This window comes from Ichthyophthirius multifiliis (genome assembly GCF_000220395.1).
Source record: "Ichthyophthirius multifiliis unplaced genomic scaffold scaff_1120509250725, whole genome shotgun sequence".
Taxonomy (NCBI): Eukaryota; Ciliophora; class Oligohymenophorea; order Hymenostomatida; genus Ichthyophthirius; species Ichthyophthirius multifiliis.
This window is the reverse complement of record NW_004086494.1, coordinates 14,296-33,063: the sequence shown is the minus strand read 5'-3', so window position 1 is coordinate 33,063 and position 18,768 is coordinate 14,296. Positions and strand designations below refer to the sequence as shown.

At 16.3% G+C, this 18,768-nt stretch overlaps 3 protein-coding genes across 3 annotated transcripts in view, besides 11 other annotated features; 1 reads left to right on the top strand and 2 right to left on the bottom strand. All coding sequences in view use genetic code 6, as the record gives it.

Moving 5' to 3' along the window:
- Positions 1–90: 90 nt before the first annotated feature.
- Positions 91–167: a microsatellite.
- A 309-nt stretch (positions 168–476) lies between these two features.
- Positions 477–519: a microsatellite.
- A 208-nt stretch (positions 520–727) lies between these two features.
- Positions 728–763: a microsatellite.
- A 69-nt stretch (positions 764–832) lies between these two features.
- Positions 833–892: a microsatellite.
- Positions 893–1,314: 422 nt separating this feature from the next.
- Positions 1,315–1,364: a microsatellite.
- Positions 1,365–1,467: 103 nt separating this feature from the next.
- Positions 1,468–1,498: a microsatellite.
- Positions 1,499–2,565: 1,067 nt separating this feature from the next.
- Positions 2,566–3,081, top strand: IMG5_091740 (regulator of chromosome condensation and btb domain protein 1; the record flags this gene model as incomplete). The annotated part of the gene is made up of 1 exon (XM_004035664.1): positions 2,566–3,081. One exon carries the CDS (start codon positions 2,566–2,568, stop codon positions 3,079–3,081), a length of 516 nt encoding a protein of 171 aa, XP_004035712.1.
- Positions 3,082–10,285: 7,204 nt separating this feature from the next.
- On the bottom strand, positions 10,286–11,945 carry IMG5_091730 (hypothetical protein; the record flags this gene model as incomplete). The annotated part of the gene is made up of 1 exon (XM_004035663.1): positions 10,286–11,945. The coding sequence occupies exon 1, from the start codon at positions 11,840–11,842 to the stop codon at positions 10,286–10,288; it is 1,557 nt and encodes a 518-aa protein (XP_004035711.1). The 5' UTR covers positions 11,843–11,945.
- A 1,406-nt stretch (positions 11,946–13,351) lies between these two features.
- Positions 13,352–13,384: a microsatellite.
- A 4,290-nt stretch (positions 13,385–17,674) lies between these two features.
- Positions 17,675–17,717: a microsatellite.
- Positions 17,718–18,078: 361 nt separating this feature from the next.
- The window catches only part of IMG5_091720 (hypothetical protein), a gene marked incomplete at both ends in the record, with an annotated part of 1,638 nt that continues 948 nt past the window's right edge, over positions 18,079–18,768 (bottom strand). Inside the window, 2 exons of the mRNA XM_004035662.1 lie at positions 18,079–18,123; position 18,768. The exon at position 18,768 is cut by the window's right edge and continues 65 nt beyond it. Of these exons, the coding sequence (XP_004035710.1) occupies positions 18,079–18,123; position 18,768 (46 nt within the window). The remainder of the gene's footprint in view (positions 18,124–18,767) is intronic.
- Positions 18,633–18,704: a microsatellite.
- Positions 18,633–18,719: a microsatellite.
- Positions 18,649–18,719: a microsatellite.

Here is an 18,768-nt window from a genome sequence, read left to right as displayed (position 1 = left end):
TTTACAGTAACCTCTCTAAAGTAGCCTGTTTATGATCATCAGAACATAGACTAAAACTGTTGTAGACATTTAAAATTTCTTTATTTCATTTTTATTTTATTATATTTTTATAATAATTTAATTTATTATATTTTTATTAATTTAATTTATTATATTTTTATTAATTTTAATGAATTAATATAAGAATTATTGATATATTTAATTAAATTAAGTATTATTTTATCATATATATATCGAATTAAAATCTAAATATAATTTTTTAAATATTTAAAGATGATATAAAAGTAAATAGAATAAAAAGAACAGAATTTAATTAAATCGATTAAAAAATATTAATGTTAAAAAACTAAATTCTTACAAGAGAAAAACATATCGAAGATATATAATATAAAATTTTTACATTGTAATAATAAAATTTAAATTTAAGAGGTTAGCAAGAATAAATAAAACATAATCATTTAAGAATTCATTAAATGTATTTAAAAAATAATTATTTTTATTTAATAAGAATAATATATTATATTTATTTTATAAATAAAGTATTGAATAAAGATAAAATTATGAGCTAAATATTTTAGCATAATAAGCTAAAGAATTAGAATACGATAATTAATAATGGGTCAAAAAATTTAAACTTTTAGAATGTCAATGTGATAACTTTTTGATGGATAAATAGGTAAATTTTCAAAAACATAATTTAAATTTTAAATAAATTAGGAATTTGATTAAAAAAATAAAAAAATAAATAAAAAAATAACTAAAATATAATATCTTTTACAATAATAATAAGATAATTAGTACAATATTGATGACACATAAAAAGTTTTAGATTAATTTAATAACTATAAAAAAATAGAATAAATTTAATAATAATGAAAAAATAAATAATTTACCCCTTAATCATTAAGCCTACTTTTAGAAATTTATTTTTGGGTATAAAACCTTAAATTGGCATAAACCTGAAAAATATTGCCTAAACAGTATTAATTAATGAGTTATTATGGTACAATTATAAATTATATAATCAAATAAAATTTAAATTTTTTTTATATAAAAAAATAATTTTAAGCAAATATAAATTGAATTATTTAATATATTAAAAATTATAAAATATAAATATATTATTACTAAACTTAATAAGTAAACTAATTTTAAATTCATTATATATAAATTGTTTCATAAATTTTAAAAAAGTAATTAAATAATAATAAATAGTATATGACCATTTTATTTAAAATCAATTTAAATGCAAAAATAAAACTTAATTTTGGTAAAAATAACATTAAATTATTGAAAATTAATAAGATGGAAAAATCTATAATTTTCTTTTTTATTAATTTACTTTATTCTATTATATTTTTTTTAAAAATAATTAATATATTAATTATTAATTATTTTCCAATTTCTTATTAAAAAATAAAATATTAATAAATTTTATTATTTTAAATAATTATTTTATCTTAATACAAAAAATAATTAAAAAAAAAATTATTAAAAATTTATAAATAAATTATTTCTAAAAATATTGATATATCTTGATAACTTCAAAATTTAAAAATATTTTTTATTCAAAAACATATATATTAAAAAACATAATTAAGTACTATTATATTATAAAAAAATTTGCATATTCTATATTTTTATAAAAATATAATTTTCCTATATCTAATTTTAATTTATATATATTTTTTAATATTTCTTATAACATTCCTATAATAAAATTAATATTCTCAAATATAAATAATATGAGAAATCAAAAATCTACTCTTTTTACAGTTTTAGGAGTATGTTTTGTATCAAATCCTTAAATAAAGTTATATAAAAAAGAATAAAAAGAATAATGGCATAATTAAACTAAACTATATTTATGGGGTAGCTTAAATAAAAATTAATCTTATGATAAGAAATAATAATTTCTTCAACCTTAGAAAATAAAGTTTTAATATAAAAGCTAAGATATATAAGTTCATTAAAGTAAAAAAAATCAAATTGAGTTTTTACATTATATTTAATTTTAAAATAGTTGTATTTGGAGAATAAAATCAATTTATATTAGACATATTTGGCTCTATTTATATCAAAAATTTAAATAATTATTAATAGGATTAAAAATTGATAAAATTGGATGAAATTAATTCAAATTATACATAAATATGTATAACAAAAGATTAGGTATGGGCATTAAACAATTAGGGCGAAGTCTACTTATGGAAAATAATAAAAGAATATGAAAACGGAAAACTAACAAAAAGCATAATAGATTCTACTACCCAACGAAAAGTAAAGCATCTTCCAAAAAATATAATATAAATAGCATGTGGATATGATCATTTTTTAGCTTTAACTAATTTTGGAGAAATATATAGCATGGGGGATGATACATTTGGATAATGTGGATAAGGCCGATAAAATAGACTTAATTGCCCTCCTTTTGAATAATAAAGAATTAATTTTCCAACAAAGATATAATAAATAAGCAATATATAAAAAATAGTTTGTGGTAAAAATCATTCGTTAGCAATTAATAAAGATGGTAAATTATATGGATGGGGATCTAATTCTAATATGTAACTTAGTTAATTAACTGAATTTTCTAAAAGTTTTAATCCTTTAATTGCTGCCTTTGAACCTATTTTAATTAATAAAAATATAGAAAATAATATTGTTACTGATATGGCTGCAGGAGAAGAATTTACTGTTATTGTAACTTAAAATTAGCAAAATGACTAAACAGAAGTTTTCTCATGTGGTCATAATAACAAAGGAGAATTAGGTGTGGGAAATTTGAGTCATTTATAAGATATTACTAAGATATCAAGCCTATCTAATTATCAGTTTAAAAGTCCTAAAGGACAACTTGATCATATAAAAATTAATAAAATATGTTGCGGTTATCATCATTGTATTGCTGCTTTAAATATTGGTGTTATTGCAGAATGGGGAGACAATGATTATGGGTAGTTAGGAAATAATAAAAGAAGTTTTAGTGAAAATCCTATCATAATGAATTATTTTTCAAAAGAAAAAATTTTAAAAGTTTAGTGTGGCAAAAATGTATCATCTGTGATATGTTAAGATTGAATATATTAAAATAATTTGATTACTGTTACATTATAAAATATATTTTAATAATATAACTATTATTATAAAGAAAAAAATATTAATATATATATAAATTTTATTTCTATTTTTCTTTATATATTTTAATATCAAAAAAATTTTTTTGATTAAGAAATTAATTATTTATTTTATATTTAAGAAATTTATTTTGAATATTAATTGAATTATATTTTTTAAAAAAATGCCTGATAGTTTAAAAATATATCGAATTATGAAAAAATTGAAATTTTTTTTTTTAATATTATTATTTTATATTTAATAATTTTTTCTTTTTTATAAAGTTAAGTTTTCCATAATTATTTGGGAACTCAGCAGATAATAAAGTATTTAGAAAAAAATTCATAACTAAAATAATTGAGTATAATTATTTTTAAAAATAATTATATTATTTAAGATTAATAAATGCATATATATTATATTTAATTACTCCACTAATAAGTATGTATATTTAATGTAAAGATACAAATCATATACTATAAATAAATTAAAATATATTGATTTTTTTATGTTTAATTTATAATACTTATTTTATCAATAAAATAAAATGTGAAACATGATTTTAGAAATTCTAAAAATTTTAAATATTTTTATCACTGTTCAAGAAAATAAAATTATGTTTTGCTTCTATTGTAAATATTTTTTTACTAATATAATACAAAATAATAAAACTTTAAAAATTCAGAAAGGTGAGAATCTGAAATCAACCATTTTTTTTATATTAAAAATCTTTAAGCAAGATAAATTTTAAATAATATAATTAAAACTTTTATAATAACTAAAATATTTAAAGTTTTTTGATTTTTTAGGTTATATGTTATATAATCTAAATAATAAATAATCAAATAAAATAACTGCTAATATAGATAAATAGGGCATTTATAATATATATATATATAAATTTAGCTAAATTATCTTGTATTTAAAAGTAATATTATTAATTGGATAAAAAAGCTGTTTACTTAATACCTTTAAAATCAAAATCTAAATGTATTTTTAAAATATAAAGTCAATATTAACTAACTGGACACTTAAAATTGGAGTTATTCAAATTATTGAATACAAATAGTTTAATTAATAAAAAAATACCATATATATAATTAAATAATTATATAATGATATAGAAAAAAGTATTGGGTATCAAAAAAAAGTATTTAAATCCATTAATAAAAAGATAATAAGATAATGGTTTATATGTAAGAAATTGAGTTCCATAATATTAAGTATAAATTTCTCAATAGAAGAGTATAATGTTACATAAAAACAATAAAAATTAATATTTTTTTTTTTTTAAATAAATTCATAAATATAATTCACATTTATTATTGTAAAGTTTAAAAATAATTCCAATATAATTTTTTATCATTATTATTATTTCTATATCATTAATATAAAAATATTTGATATAGGCTTTAAATTGTTCAATGCTTTAAATATTTTTTTCAACTTTAAACAATCGACTAACCTAAATTGTATTTTAGAATAATTTAAAATCATTAATTTTTATTCATAATGAAGATTAAGAAATCTACGTTTAAAAAATCTAAAGATTGCTAGAAAATATATCAATATAGAGTGCAATCTCTAAAAAGGTTGCTCTATACATTGAATTTATTTAAGAAAACATTAATTAATATTAATACATTCAAAAACTTACTAATTATTTTGAAGAAACTGATTTAGAATCAGTCATTTATTTTTAATAAGGCAATAGTTTGATATATTCTAATAATTTTAAGATTTCTTCCCAAATTTCTTAATTTTTTTAAATGTATGAGATAATTACTTTAATTTTTTTTTTTTTTTTGAATTTCAATGTTTATTTAAATATTTTAAATATTATGTTTGAATTAAATAAATATATATTTTTTTTGCAGTTAAGATTGAGTGGTGTATTAAAATGAGATAGAGGTATATTATTAATATATATTTTAAAATGTTATAATTTCTAATTACAAATAAAAATATATAATTTTAAAATATTATTTTGTTAAAAATAAATTTTTAATTATGCTATAATTGCTTATTATTTCAAATAGGTGTTTTTTTTTATAAATATAGATATTTTTTGAAAGAATCTACTTAATAACTTAATAATATCATTACATTAAACATATTTTATATTATTATCTTATTTTATTTTGTAGTAAAGCTGTTTTAATATAATATATTTTCAATAATTTTTAAAATCTATTCATTTCAACATATAGATTTATACAAAGAATTATTTAATATATGGAGAAATTTGAAATTAGCTGGGTTTTTTCACATACATATTTTTCGTTTATAATAAAATAAAATATCTAAATTATTTTTTTTATCTAATTTTATTTTTTTATATTTTTTTGTATATTTTTCTTTTTAATTCAATTATTCTTATCTTAAATATTAAAGTTTTTATTTGCACCGCAATATTTTGCTACATCTTATTAATTATTTTGATCCTCAACAATACTTAACTTTTTAATTTTATTACTACTTATAATTTTTCAGGCTTTGTATATTTTCATTAATTTTATAAAATAATCAAAGCATGAAATAGACATTAAAACATTTAATTTTTTTTAAATTAATAATGTTACTTTTTATTATCATTTATATATACTATCATCATTCCTGAAAAAAAATCCGCTAGCCTTATATCTGTTTTTTATTACGTACATTTTTTTCTATTTGATTACAAATTCTTATTTCACAAAGAGAAAAATAATTTTTTTGGCCAAGTCTAAATTTATTTACATGAACAGTGGTAATTAAATAAATAATTTTTTACATATATATGTATATGTATGAGTCATTTAATCTATATTATTATCTAGCTATTTACTTTAAGTATTTATATTTTCTTTATTTATATATATTGACATTGATTTTAAATTAGTTATTATAAAATTGATAATTTAGTTGAAGAAATACAATCAGTTCATATTCTTTTTATATAAGATTTTTAATTCGGAATAATTGCAAATATTTTAATTGCATTTACCTCATGCTTGTCTTACTAAACTTTTTTATAGAATTTTCGAAATTCGTTTGTTAAATAATTAAATTGTATTTGTAATAAATGCAAAATAATAAAAGAATTTATAAAATCAAATTATAAATGAATAATTTAAAAATTATTTTATTTAATATTTTAGATAAATATACTATTTTTATGAAAAAAAAATATAAATATACAAATTTATTTACAATTAAAAGAAATTAAAAAATAAATATGTTTTTTTTATATAAAGGTCTTTTTTAAAAAACATAGAAAAAAACATGTTAAATATTTTAAAATTTATAAATGCTTTCATAATTTTATAAAAATATTGTTTTTATATGAGGCTAAGTAAGGTTAGGGTGTTCTTTTAACTTAATAAATAAATTCGAAATAATTTAATAACAATATTTTAATTATTATAAATTAAAAAAATAATATACATATAAATATATATATATTAGTCCCTTAAATATTATCATTAAATTTCTTAGAAATATAAATTCAATAAAAAATTAAAATAATAATTAATGATAATAGCAATAAAATTTATAAAGATTAGCTTGTAAATTCTGATATAATAGATAAGCTTAATAATATTATGTAATTTTATTCAGATTATATACTTTATAAGATATTTCTGAATATCTAAAATTACTTTTGTAAATTAAATAATAAATTGAAGATTATTCAGATAATATTTTTTAATTTGATATTTTACCTGTAACTATTTGTGGAGGCTTTTAAAAGTAAAATTCATAAGGTTATAAATTTTAATGAAATAAAGTAAAAGTAAAATTAAAGAGATTATGTTGGTATTAAATTAACATTAAAATAAAAAAGTCAATTTTACTGTTATTATCATTATATTTTAAAAAACTTAATTTTTTTTATTATGTAGTTATCTATCTATTAAAAAATTTTCATTTATAATTTCCAAAGAAAACTTTGAATCAAATAATAAAATATAACTATTCAAATGTAATACTAAAATACTTTTTTTGAAAAAATTTGCGAGTCCAAAAATAGAAAAATCTGCATTAGAATAAAATATCAAAGAGGCAAAATCTTAAAAAGAAACAAACGATTATTTGTAATAACTGAAAGGCTTTTAAATTTTTCTTAAAAAATCATAATAAATGTAAAATAAATTGATTTCAAACACTCCTTCAGTTAATTAATAGAATGTAGCATATTAAAAATTTAATAGCCTAAGTAAAAACTTTTATAGTATATAATTCTATAAATTTCTTAGACAAGTAACGATAATAGAAAAATTATACATAAACAAATATTATATATAAAAAAGAAATAAAATAACATATATTTAATTTTTATAAATAAAGTTAGAGAATGTATAAAAAGTAAAAAAAATAATTTTTTTTGTTTAAATATATATTTTTATAATAAAAATATTTTTAAGACTAAATCTAAAAATAAAATAAAATTTTTAATGTATAATTTGTTCAAATTACTTTTACTCCTTCTTATTATTTTTATTAATTTTGTAAAGTTTCATATATTTTTAAATATTTTCTATTTTATTCTTCATATTATATTTCTAATTATTTAATTATTTAAAATACTTGCTATTTCACATCTTTTATATTGTTATATTACTATTAAAGTTATTCATTTGATTATATTAGAATTTATATTTAATTTTGCAACTATATATTTTTAAATTATTATTCTTTATTATTTATTTCTAGTATTTATGTATTTTTTTTTAATTAATCTTTATCATTAATATGCTTTTAAATTACTTAACTTTGTTCGGTTAAATTTTAATTTTTCTATAAGACATCTTATTCAAGATCATTTATATTTGTTTAAAAATTTCTAATTTATATTTCTAATTATTAATTTGATTATTTAAGAAAATTATTTTCTTAAAATTATTAATCTTTTTATATTTATAATTAATTTTATTGTTCTTCCAATTAGATTTGATTTTTTTATTATAATTATAAAATTTATTAGTTCAAATTAATAATTTACTCCTATAATTAATTTTAAATGCTAGAATTTTAAGATTAAAACTAGTTTTCTTATAATTCCAATTAATTTTCTAATTAAGAAATTTGTTCTTTTAATTAAGCATTCTCTTTTATTAACTTTTACTATTATTATTCACTTAATAATTTTATCTATTATAATTAATTTTATTATTCTTAAATTTTACTTTTAAATTGTTAAAAAGTTTCGTTTTTTTCTTCTTTATCAATTTTATTATTTTAAATTTAATTCTATAAATTATTTACTATATTCACATTTTCTTAATATTGCAATTATAAAGATTTTATTATCATATTTAATTATTATTCTTTGTCTTCTTTTTCCTTTAACTTTTGTTTTTATTCCTATATTTGTTTCACTTTAATTTCTAATTTAGTTTCTAATTCTTTTATCTAATCATTTTAGTATTTAAATTTATCTTCATTTAAATTTTCAAGTTAGACCTAAAAATTTTTATCATTTAGTTATATTTTTAGGAGAACATTTTCTCTTTCCAAATCAGTAATAATTTAATTAAAATCGCTATTTAAATTGCTAGCTTAATTTTATTAATCATTTTAATTTATTTATTCCTTTAAATTAGAAATTTACCTTGATAAATTAAGATTCTATTCATTTTCTTTTTCAATTTATTTTTCTAAATCTTTATTTTTAGTTTATTCACTTTAAATTTAAAATTTAAAATTAGAAATTTCAAAATAATATTTATCTTTTAGCTTTTCATATTCTTATTTATAATCTTCTATTTTTATTAATAATTTTTAAATTGTTGATTGTTTTTCTTATATATCTGTTTCTAAATATTTCTAATAATTTTAATTTTAATATTATTTATTTATTTGTTCTTATTAGTTTTCTAATTCTTATTTATAAAAATCTCTTTCTTTTATTATTTTTTATTAATTTTCAAGTTTTTTTTAATACTCTTTCTTTTCTAATTCTAATTAATCTATTTGTTTGTTAAATTTATCTTAGTTCTCTTAAATATATTTCTTTTAATTATTTATAATATTTTCTCTTGAATTTATTGCTGTTTTAGGATCTTCATCTACATTAAGTCCTAAATTAGTATAAACATTATCTCTTTAAGCGGCAATTTTGAGAATTTCAAAGTCTTATTAGCAAATTTTTTTTTAAAGTTAATCAATTTAAAAATCTTTTTCTTCTTTTTATTTATTTTATTATTCAATATTTTCATTTAAGCATTAAATTTTCAAAGTTTATTCATCAATCTTATTAAGCATTTAAATATATAATTACTAAAAATCTATCTAATTTGAATTTGAGTTAAATTAAGAATTATATAGAGAATCATTAAGAATTTATTATTAAGTAACAAGCCATTTCTAAGATATATGCATAATTGCATTTTAAGATGCATCATCTAATGTCATTATCAAGTATATATATTTTTTATTTTCTGATTATAATAAAATACCAAACATTAATTCAATTAATTTTATTATTTCATTTTTATTTATTTTGTTAATTATATCTTATATATTTATATAGTCATCTTATATTGTAAATTTATATAATTCATTATAATAACTATAAATATCTTGTACTAGTTTATTCATATTTGCAAAATTTAATGCAAAAATCATGCTTTCTTGATTTTCTATTTTATTTATTTTTTTAAAATGATGATTGTTTATTGAATATAATGTTTCTGATATTTCATATCCTGTATTTAAATCAAAAATATCGTTTATAGTATCTTATATAAATTCTATTTTTTTAAAAAAAGCTATTATACTATGCTCTATTATTTCTACTGAAGGTTATGAATTTTAACATTATTATGATTTTATTCCTGAAAAACTATTAAGCATTTTCTTATAGTCAAATATATTTTATATATATAATATATTAATATATGATACAAATAAATAAAAATCATTAAAATATATAATACAAAATTTTAAAATCACGGTAATTATTTATATAATGAATAATTAATTTTCAATATTTTTTAATATAAAAAAAATGATAATTTCTATTAGATTTTTTTTGGAAATTTGATAAAAATTATAAAATACAAATATATTTATAGATTTTGTATTTTAAAATCTTTAATATATAATAAAATTGATAATATTATAATTATTAAAATTAACCCAATATATTTTTAATATTTATTTATTATTTAAAATAACTAAATTTTCATTTAAATCTTTTTTATCCTTTGCTCATATTTACAGCCGTTCCTTTTTTAGGTTTTACAAGATTAGTTTTAACATTAATTTAAATTTCTTATTCTTTTTAAACAGGTTGATATTAAGGTGTATCTTCTCTGATCTAAATTTTTTTTAAATCAACATATCCTTTAACTTTTTTATCAATTTATTAATAATTAACATTTAAATCTAATTTTTCTTCTTCACGAAAGGCTTCATCTTCTTCAGGAATTCTATCCATCATTAATTTCATATTGACTAATATTTTTATTTTTGGTTTAATGAAATCTATATTAGGATTTAAATTAAGTAAATCATCATCATAATCAGTAATTTCATTTTAATTATCATACCTACCAATCATTTTTTTCATATTAATATCAGCAACTTTTTTCTGTAATCTTCCATTACTATTTAAAATTAAATTATCTCCATCTACGTCTCCTTCAGGCTTCTAAATTGGTTCATGATCAGCTGCTGTCACTTTTTGAATGTCTAAAGTTGGAATATGAGGGTCTATTTATGTATAAATAACATCATATTCACCTAAATGAGGCATTCTTTTTTTTTCTTTTTCATAAAATTCATGCATTATCTTCATGAATTCTTCATGCTCAGCAAATTCATCTTTCTTCATATTTTGTGCAAAATTATGAGCTTTTTTCATGTTTTCTCGTACTTTGTTTAAATCCACATCATAGAATTTATCTTCTTCTTAAAATAATAGACTATCAGGAGGATTAGGTGGTAAAATATTCGTCTCTTCATAATATTTAAACGTTTTTTTATTATTAGGTTTAATTAAATCAACTTTTGGAAATAAAAGATCATTATCGAAATGTTCTTTCTTTAAATATTCCATATTATTTTCCCTTATATTATTTTAGTTTAATTCGGCATATTTTACATTTCCCAAATCTGTTCTTATTTCTGTTTATTTGTAATTTATTTCATATTTTCCTGGTCCTCTTTCTTCTTCTAATGTTCCTTCTTCACCTATATATTAAGGTTTATGTTCATCCAATATTATTGCCGCATAAGCATTTTTTTATATTTGATTATATTACGGTTTATAATCTCTCCAATCGGGAATTTCTATTTAAGGATTTATATCAGCTTTTGCAAATGTATATTCTGGTTTATTTTGATATAATAAATCATCCTTACAATAATAATAATCTGGACCTGGAATATCTTCCTTTGGATGCTTTTTTATTGGACTATATGAACTTTTTCTGTACAAAACAGCTGTTGGAGCAGGTTTAAATATATACTAATCATATGTGCCAGGTCCTAAGTCTTTTAAAGCTCTCAGTTTATCTAAAAAAAGGAAAACAGCAGCAGTTTTTTCTCTTGAGTTTTATGGAAGACTAACTATATTTTAAATATTATTAGTAAATGATACTCCTTGAACTTTTTTTTTTAAATATGCATCACTTATTATAGGCCTTTATAATTACATTAAACCAGCTTATTTTTCGAGTTCTGCCAAAAACATTTTTTTTGATTTTAATTTTGGATTTATTGGTGTTGGATTTTTCATTATTGCTGCCTGACTCTTCTTTTTTATTAAATCAAAGTTTGGACTTAAATATGTATTCTATAGTGCTTGCTTTTAAGAAAATCTTATACTTTTGGGAATAAATATTCCTGATTTTGAAACTTCTATTGATGAATAATTCACATCATATGCGCCTGGGCCTAAAAAAGATGTCATACTTGCATTAGTTTCTAAATCATTAAAAATACTTGAGCGTGAAGTAGTTGATTAGTTTTTATGAATGGGATTTATTATGGCTGTTTGAGGTTTTCTTTTTACATATTCACATTATGGTTCGTAAATTAATTCTTTGTATAATTATTTTTCTTTGCTTTTTACTGGAGAAAAGCGGTCGCTTTTTGAAAATACAATACCTTTTTAATTTTAAGGAGGCATATTTTGATTTTCTGTTGCGGCTAAACATTATATTTCTGAATGTTTTATGTGAGACTTTTTATTATTATTTTATGCTCTTAAAGCTTTTGGGAATGCATGTTAAGGAATTGATTTTTTTGTTAAAGTTACATATGGGTCAACTGGAAGAGATGGATTTGAAATTATTTTTATTTATTCTTTTGCTTATTTAAATGATTTTTTTGTATCTTTTAATTCAGTTTATGTTTTTTTTATTTCTTATTATAGCTCCAAAAGAAGACTATTTAACATTTTTTTTATTTATTATTTTTATTTAAAATAGTAAAATAATTTTGAAATGATTTAATTTTAAATTATCTATTAACTAATAAAAAATTAATTTATAATAAGATTATAGATTATATAATATTAATGGAAAAAATTTAATAAGTTTTTAGTAAATATTTTAATATAAAAAATGATTTATATAATAGCATATATAAAAACGAATATTATACTCCTTATTTATTTTTAAACTAAATAAATTGAAAATATATTCTTAAATATGAAAATTTTAAACTTCTCATAAACCCAATATTTTGCCATAAAATTTTTGAAAGTCCTCTTTTTTTTCTGCTCCACAAAAAATCTATTTTTTAAAAACATTTTTAGAATATGATGATAGTTTTAACTGAATTAAATTATAAATAATATTATTTTTTAATTTATATTTTATTTTATTTAAATAGCAAAAAATTATATTATTTTAAATAATATCTTAAATCTTATTTTGTGAAAAAATCAAACCTTTTACAATTTGAAAGGAGCAGCAAATTTCTACTTTTTAAAAAAGTTTAGGAGATACCAATATTTATATTGCTTTTTTTTCAATGCATAGTTTTCTTATTTTTAGATGATTTGCTTAGTCTCAGAGATTTAATAAAATAAAAGTACAAAAATTTATAAATTTTTATAAGTTTAAAATATGTCAATAACAGTTTTTATATAATAATTAAAATAATAATAAGAAATATTAAAATTATATTATAATATTAATTGACTAAATTTTATTAATATTAAAAATAAATTTAAATAAATAATTTAATAAATTATAAAATATTTATTTATTAATTTTTTAATCAATTTTTAAAATTAATTATTAAATTAAATTAAATTAAATTAAATTAAATTTATTAATTTAATAATTAATATATTTTTGTATTTTATGATTATTAATAATCTTATTTTTTTTTATTTTTTATATTATAAAACTAAAATTATTAAATGGGATCATGTATAAATAAAAAATATAAATATTAATGTGAAAAAAATACAATTCCATAAGATTAATAATAATTACCTAATAGATAATTATTTTAAGCTATAAATTTCTAAAAAAAATAAGAAAATGATACTTATAATCTTGATGAATGGTATTAATCTTAATAATTTTATAAAGGTGAATTGCTATTCTGTAAAAAATTATTTCATTAAATGTACAATAATTACAAATTATACTAAGTATTAAAATAAATTTATTTAAAAAATATAATGAATAATTTAAAAAATTATATAGGAGCATTATAATCCAAATTTTGTTAAAATAATATTTTAAAACTAAAAAAAAGAAAAACAATAAATTAATAAACTGAAAAATGAAGATTTATTTTATAAAATAAAATATTTAATAAGAAAGTAAATTTAAAAATATAAAATTTATATTTTTTATAATATAATTAGAGGTTGTAAATTATCTTTAATAAGAGAAATAATTTTTAAAATGTACAATATAAATTGGGAAGATTGTTAATATTAATACAATATATTAAGAAATGTTGTTTTTGATAAAAGTAGTTAATCATCAATAACATTAGTTCCTACATTTAGTGAATAAAAATTTAATGATTTAATAAAATATTCATGTTTAAATAAAGAAGGAAAATATGCTTTGAAAAAAATATTATGGGTTTTAAAAGATACTTTGCCATAATTATAATATAATCCAATGGTTATTTAAGTAAGTACAATTAGTTTAGTCTTTTTTAATGAACCTGAAACTTATTTTCTAATGTATAATTTAATAAGTTAGAGTAATATAATGTTAAAATAAGAAACGAAGAATTTGAGGTGGCATTTCACTTTAAATGCTAAAGATTTTAGAAAGTAATGAAGTATTTTTTTTTATTTTGTTAAAAAATAAAAAATATATGTTTATCTTCTTTATTAGAAACGCGAAACTTTTCTTTGATGTAGCTTAGTTAAGGAATAGTCAATTTAAAGATTTAATATAGTATTTTGAAAAAATAGACTTTGATTATATTGATTAATTTATGTAATGGTCGACTTTTTTTTTTTTAAATATCTTATCTTTTTCAGTAAAAAAATAATTTATATATATAGAGCAATAATTTAATACACTGATAAATTAAAAAATTAGATGTTTCTTTTATTCTATTTTTAATATTTAAGATAGAAATAATTAAATTAATAAAAACTAAAGATATAATGAAGATAAAAAAACATTTAGTATATATATATATATATATAATGTTAATACACCCAGCTAATTGCTCTGCGTATTAAATTATTGCTCTCCATACCACATAATATTTTTTATCTAATAATAAAGACTGTTATAAGACTTTGGACTATTTATATAAATGAAGGCATTAGATGTATCTATAAAATTACTTTTGGTATTTTTATGACATTAAAAGTATTTAATTAAATAATAAATGAAACCAAATTTATTAAATTATAAAATATAAAAAAGAATGATATCCTAAATATTTAATCATAATCTGAATTATAAAAATTTCTTTAAAATGTCAAAATCGACTAAACAATAGAAGAAACTGATAAACTATTTATTGTAATATTAATATAATTAAATTAATTAAAAATAAAATATTTAATATATATAATAAAATACTGATATTTAACATAAAACTAAACAAGACTGCATATAAATTGAAAATAAAGTAATTAACTAAATCTTTAAAAAATATATTATCCTCTAAAAATGTGCCTTTTGTGAAAACAATATATAGACCTAAAACAAAAGAAAAATCTTAAATAATAACTTATTAATAAGTAAACTATTAAAAAATAATTAAATAAAATAAAATAAACTAATTTAAAAAAAGTTGGAATTAATTTGGGACTATATTCCAAGTTCATTTAAAATAACAAATCCATAATTAATATTTGCAACATATAAGCATGGATATTCACTTGAAAATTTATATTTAAAAGCCTCTTAAAATAGTGAATATCCAATGCTTCTATTAATAAAAACAAAAAAGCAGTAAACTTATATATATAAAAATTATTTTAAAAAATATTTAAGATTTTTGGTGTTTGTAGTTCTACTATGCTCACTTTATCTAATTAAACTAAATTTTATGGAACAGATGAAATATTTTAATTTACATTAAGCCCTAAAGAAGAATTTTATTTTACTACAGGAAATAATTAAAATTATATGTATTCTAACAAAACATATTTTAGTTTTGGATTTGAAGGGGATGGCGTAGCTCTATAAATATCAGATGGTTTAAAAGGAAGTAGTTATTATTGTTAAACTTTTGAAAATCCGCCTTTACATAGAGATAATTAATCGAATTAATTTATTTGTTTGGAATTAGAATTATATGCTTTAGCATTTTGAAATTAATTATTATTATTTTTTATTTTTTTAAGATTTATATATTAAAAAATTAAAATTTTATATTTCCAATAAATGTAATATTTGTAGAAACTTTATAGGAATTTACCTTTTATAAAGCAAAAAATAAATTTATTTAAATAATTAACAAATATAAACCATAAATTAACAATATTAAATGAAATTTCAAATGAATCATGCAAAATTATAGACTTGGCGAATATTTTAAACTAATTTTATCCAGAAAATATATAAATAAAAAATGCGATAAACGAGATTTAAACTCTATTTGATAACTTAAATAAAGACAAAATAATATACAATTAGCTTCTTTAAATAAAATATTTAGAAACATAAAGAAACACATATTTATTAGATGAGGAAGAAATTCTTTTTATAAATAGACTTTTAAAAGAATATGAAGATCGAAATTTTATAAATAAAGAAGTTGACGAAAATTTCTTATTAAAGTATAATTAATTAAGAGAAGAAGAAAGCTAAATTTTAAATTAAATTTCAGAAAACAGAATAAAAAATTGTATTTAAATTGATTTTTCCAAATATGCCAATAGTTAATAATAAAATATTTTTTAATTGAATTTCGCACATTTAGTTTAAATAATTAAACAAGTACCTGATAATTAATTGAGGAATGATTTATTTGAAAAATGTTTATAGATAAATCAAAATAATCAAACATTATTTGAAAATCTAATAAAAGTTCGCCAAAAAATAATTCTTTTAATAAATGAAAATAAGTATTTTAATTATTAATAGTATACACTTTTTTTCAATTCTAAATACTTTTCTTCATTTAATCAATTTTAAGTATAATATATACTAAATACTTCTCTTCAAAAAACATAAAAAAGATTAAATGAGATTTTGTAAAAGAAAAATTGCATAAAAATTTTATAAAAGATACTTAATTTATAAATTCCTATAAATAATTTAAAATATTAAGATTTTTTATTTTTGAAAAATTATTTATTAACAAATAATAAATATTAACTATCTTTTGATAAAATAATTTAAATTTCAAACAAAATTTCTTTGAAATTCTTTAATTTATAACTTAAAGAATATATAGGAAAAGAAATTTATAGTGATTTTTTTCCTAAAAATTATCAAAATTTCAAAATATTTGAAGTTTTAGAAAATGGTTGTGAAAAAAAGGCCTTTGTTTTGATTCATTTTTCACCTTTTTTTTCTTCGAAAACTAATTTTATTTAAGGTTTTTGTTAAATAGGATAATATTAATAAATGCCTCATCTTTTTATAAATTTAAACTTCTTTTTATAAAATAATAATTAATTAAACTTCGATAATTTAATTAGCTTTTTACATGAAATGGGACATGTTTATCATTCTATTTTAAGTAAAAATAAATACTAATTTATTTCCAATAATTTCTCAATCGATTATGCTGAAACATGTGCTAAAATATATGAAAATTTATATTAAATAGAAGATATTTTAACAGACTAAACTGATTAGGAATTATTTATAATAATAAAATGTTATAATTAACTAGAGAGTATCTATTAATCTTATATTGATGCCTACATAAATTAATAAGGAAATAACATTTTTTAATTTAATTAAGAAAAAGTGAAAGAAATATTTAATTATGAATAATAAAATTGGTGGTTTTGTAATATTGATGTATCTGAAAATTATGAAGGAATGTAGTTTTCATATGTTTTAGGCGAAGAAATATACAATGAATTATCTTTTTTGAAAGAAGATGATTAATAGAAATTTTTAATTTCTTTTTTTTAAAAAGGACATTTATGAAAAAAATGCCTATTTATTTTTTTATCTATTTTAAGAATATTATTTATCTAATTTAAAATAAAATTAAAGATAATTACAATTTATACAAATAATACATTTTAATTAAAAATAAAATATTTTGAGATATTAAATTAATTTTTTAGAAAAGCAAAAACAATTAAAAAAGAAGAAATCTTTATATGTACTACAATTGAATTTTTTTTCATATATAGTCTATCTAAAGCTTGGCATTTTATTTTAAAAAATTTAATCCTATTATTTTTTAAGAAACCATTACTTATATACAGGAAGAAAGTAAGGTAATTATATTTTTATAAATTTTTATGTATATAAAAATATTCTAAAAACCTTTATCAATCAATTATGAAATATGATTATAAATAATAAAAATGTATTTTATTATTTGAACATTATTAGCTTATCATTCTTTATTCCTTTAAGCAAAACTTAGAATTGTTTTAATAGTCTAATATTTATAAAATTCAATATGTTAACATATTTTTCAATAAAGATGAATTATGTATTTTAGTAAATATTATTATTATTTTTTATACACTATTTATGCCTTAATTCGTATCCAAATGAAGTTTTTCTATTTAATATTAACTTATTTAATTGTTTGACTCATTTATTTTTTAATTATATCACATCATATATATATTTTAATATAAAAAATTGTAATATTTATGTTCAAAAATAATTTTTATTTATTATTTAATATAATTATTTTTAATTCTTTATATTTATAATATATATTATTATTTTACAATTTATTTTTAATTTTATAAATTCCATTCTAACTAAACCTTATATATTATACTTTATCATATTTTATTTATATTTGTTATGTTATAAAAATGATTATTTTTTGTAATTTAAATAAAAAAATTACTTTTATTAATTTTTAATATTTAATCTATATTTTACAATTAAAATAAATATATATTAGATAAAAAATATATTAATATAATTAAAATATAAATATATTATATATATATTTAAACATATATATATATATATTATATATATATATTTATATATATATATTTATTAATTTATATTAAAATTTTTTATACATAAATATTTTTATTTTTTATATATATTATATACT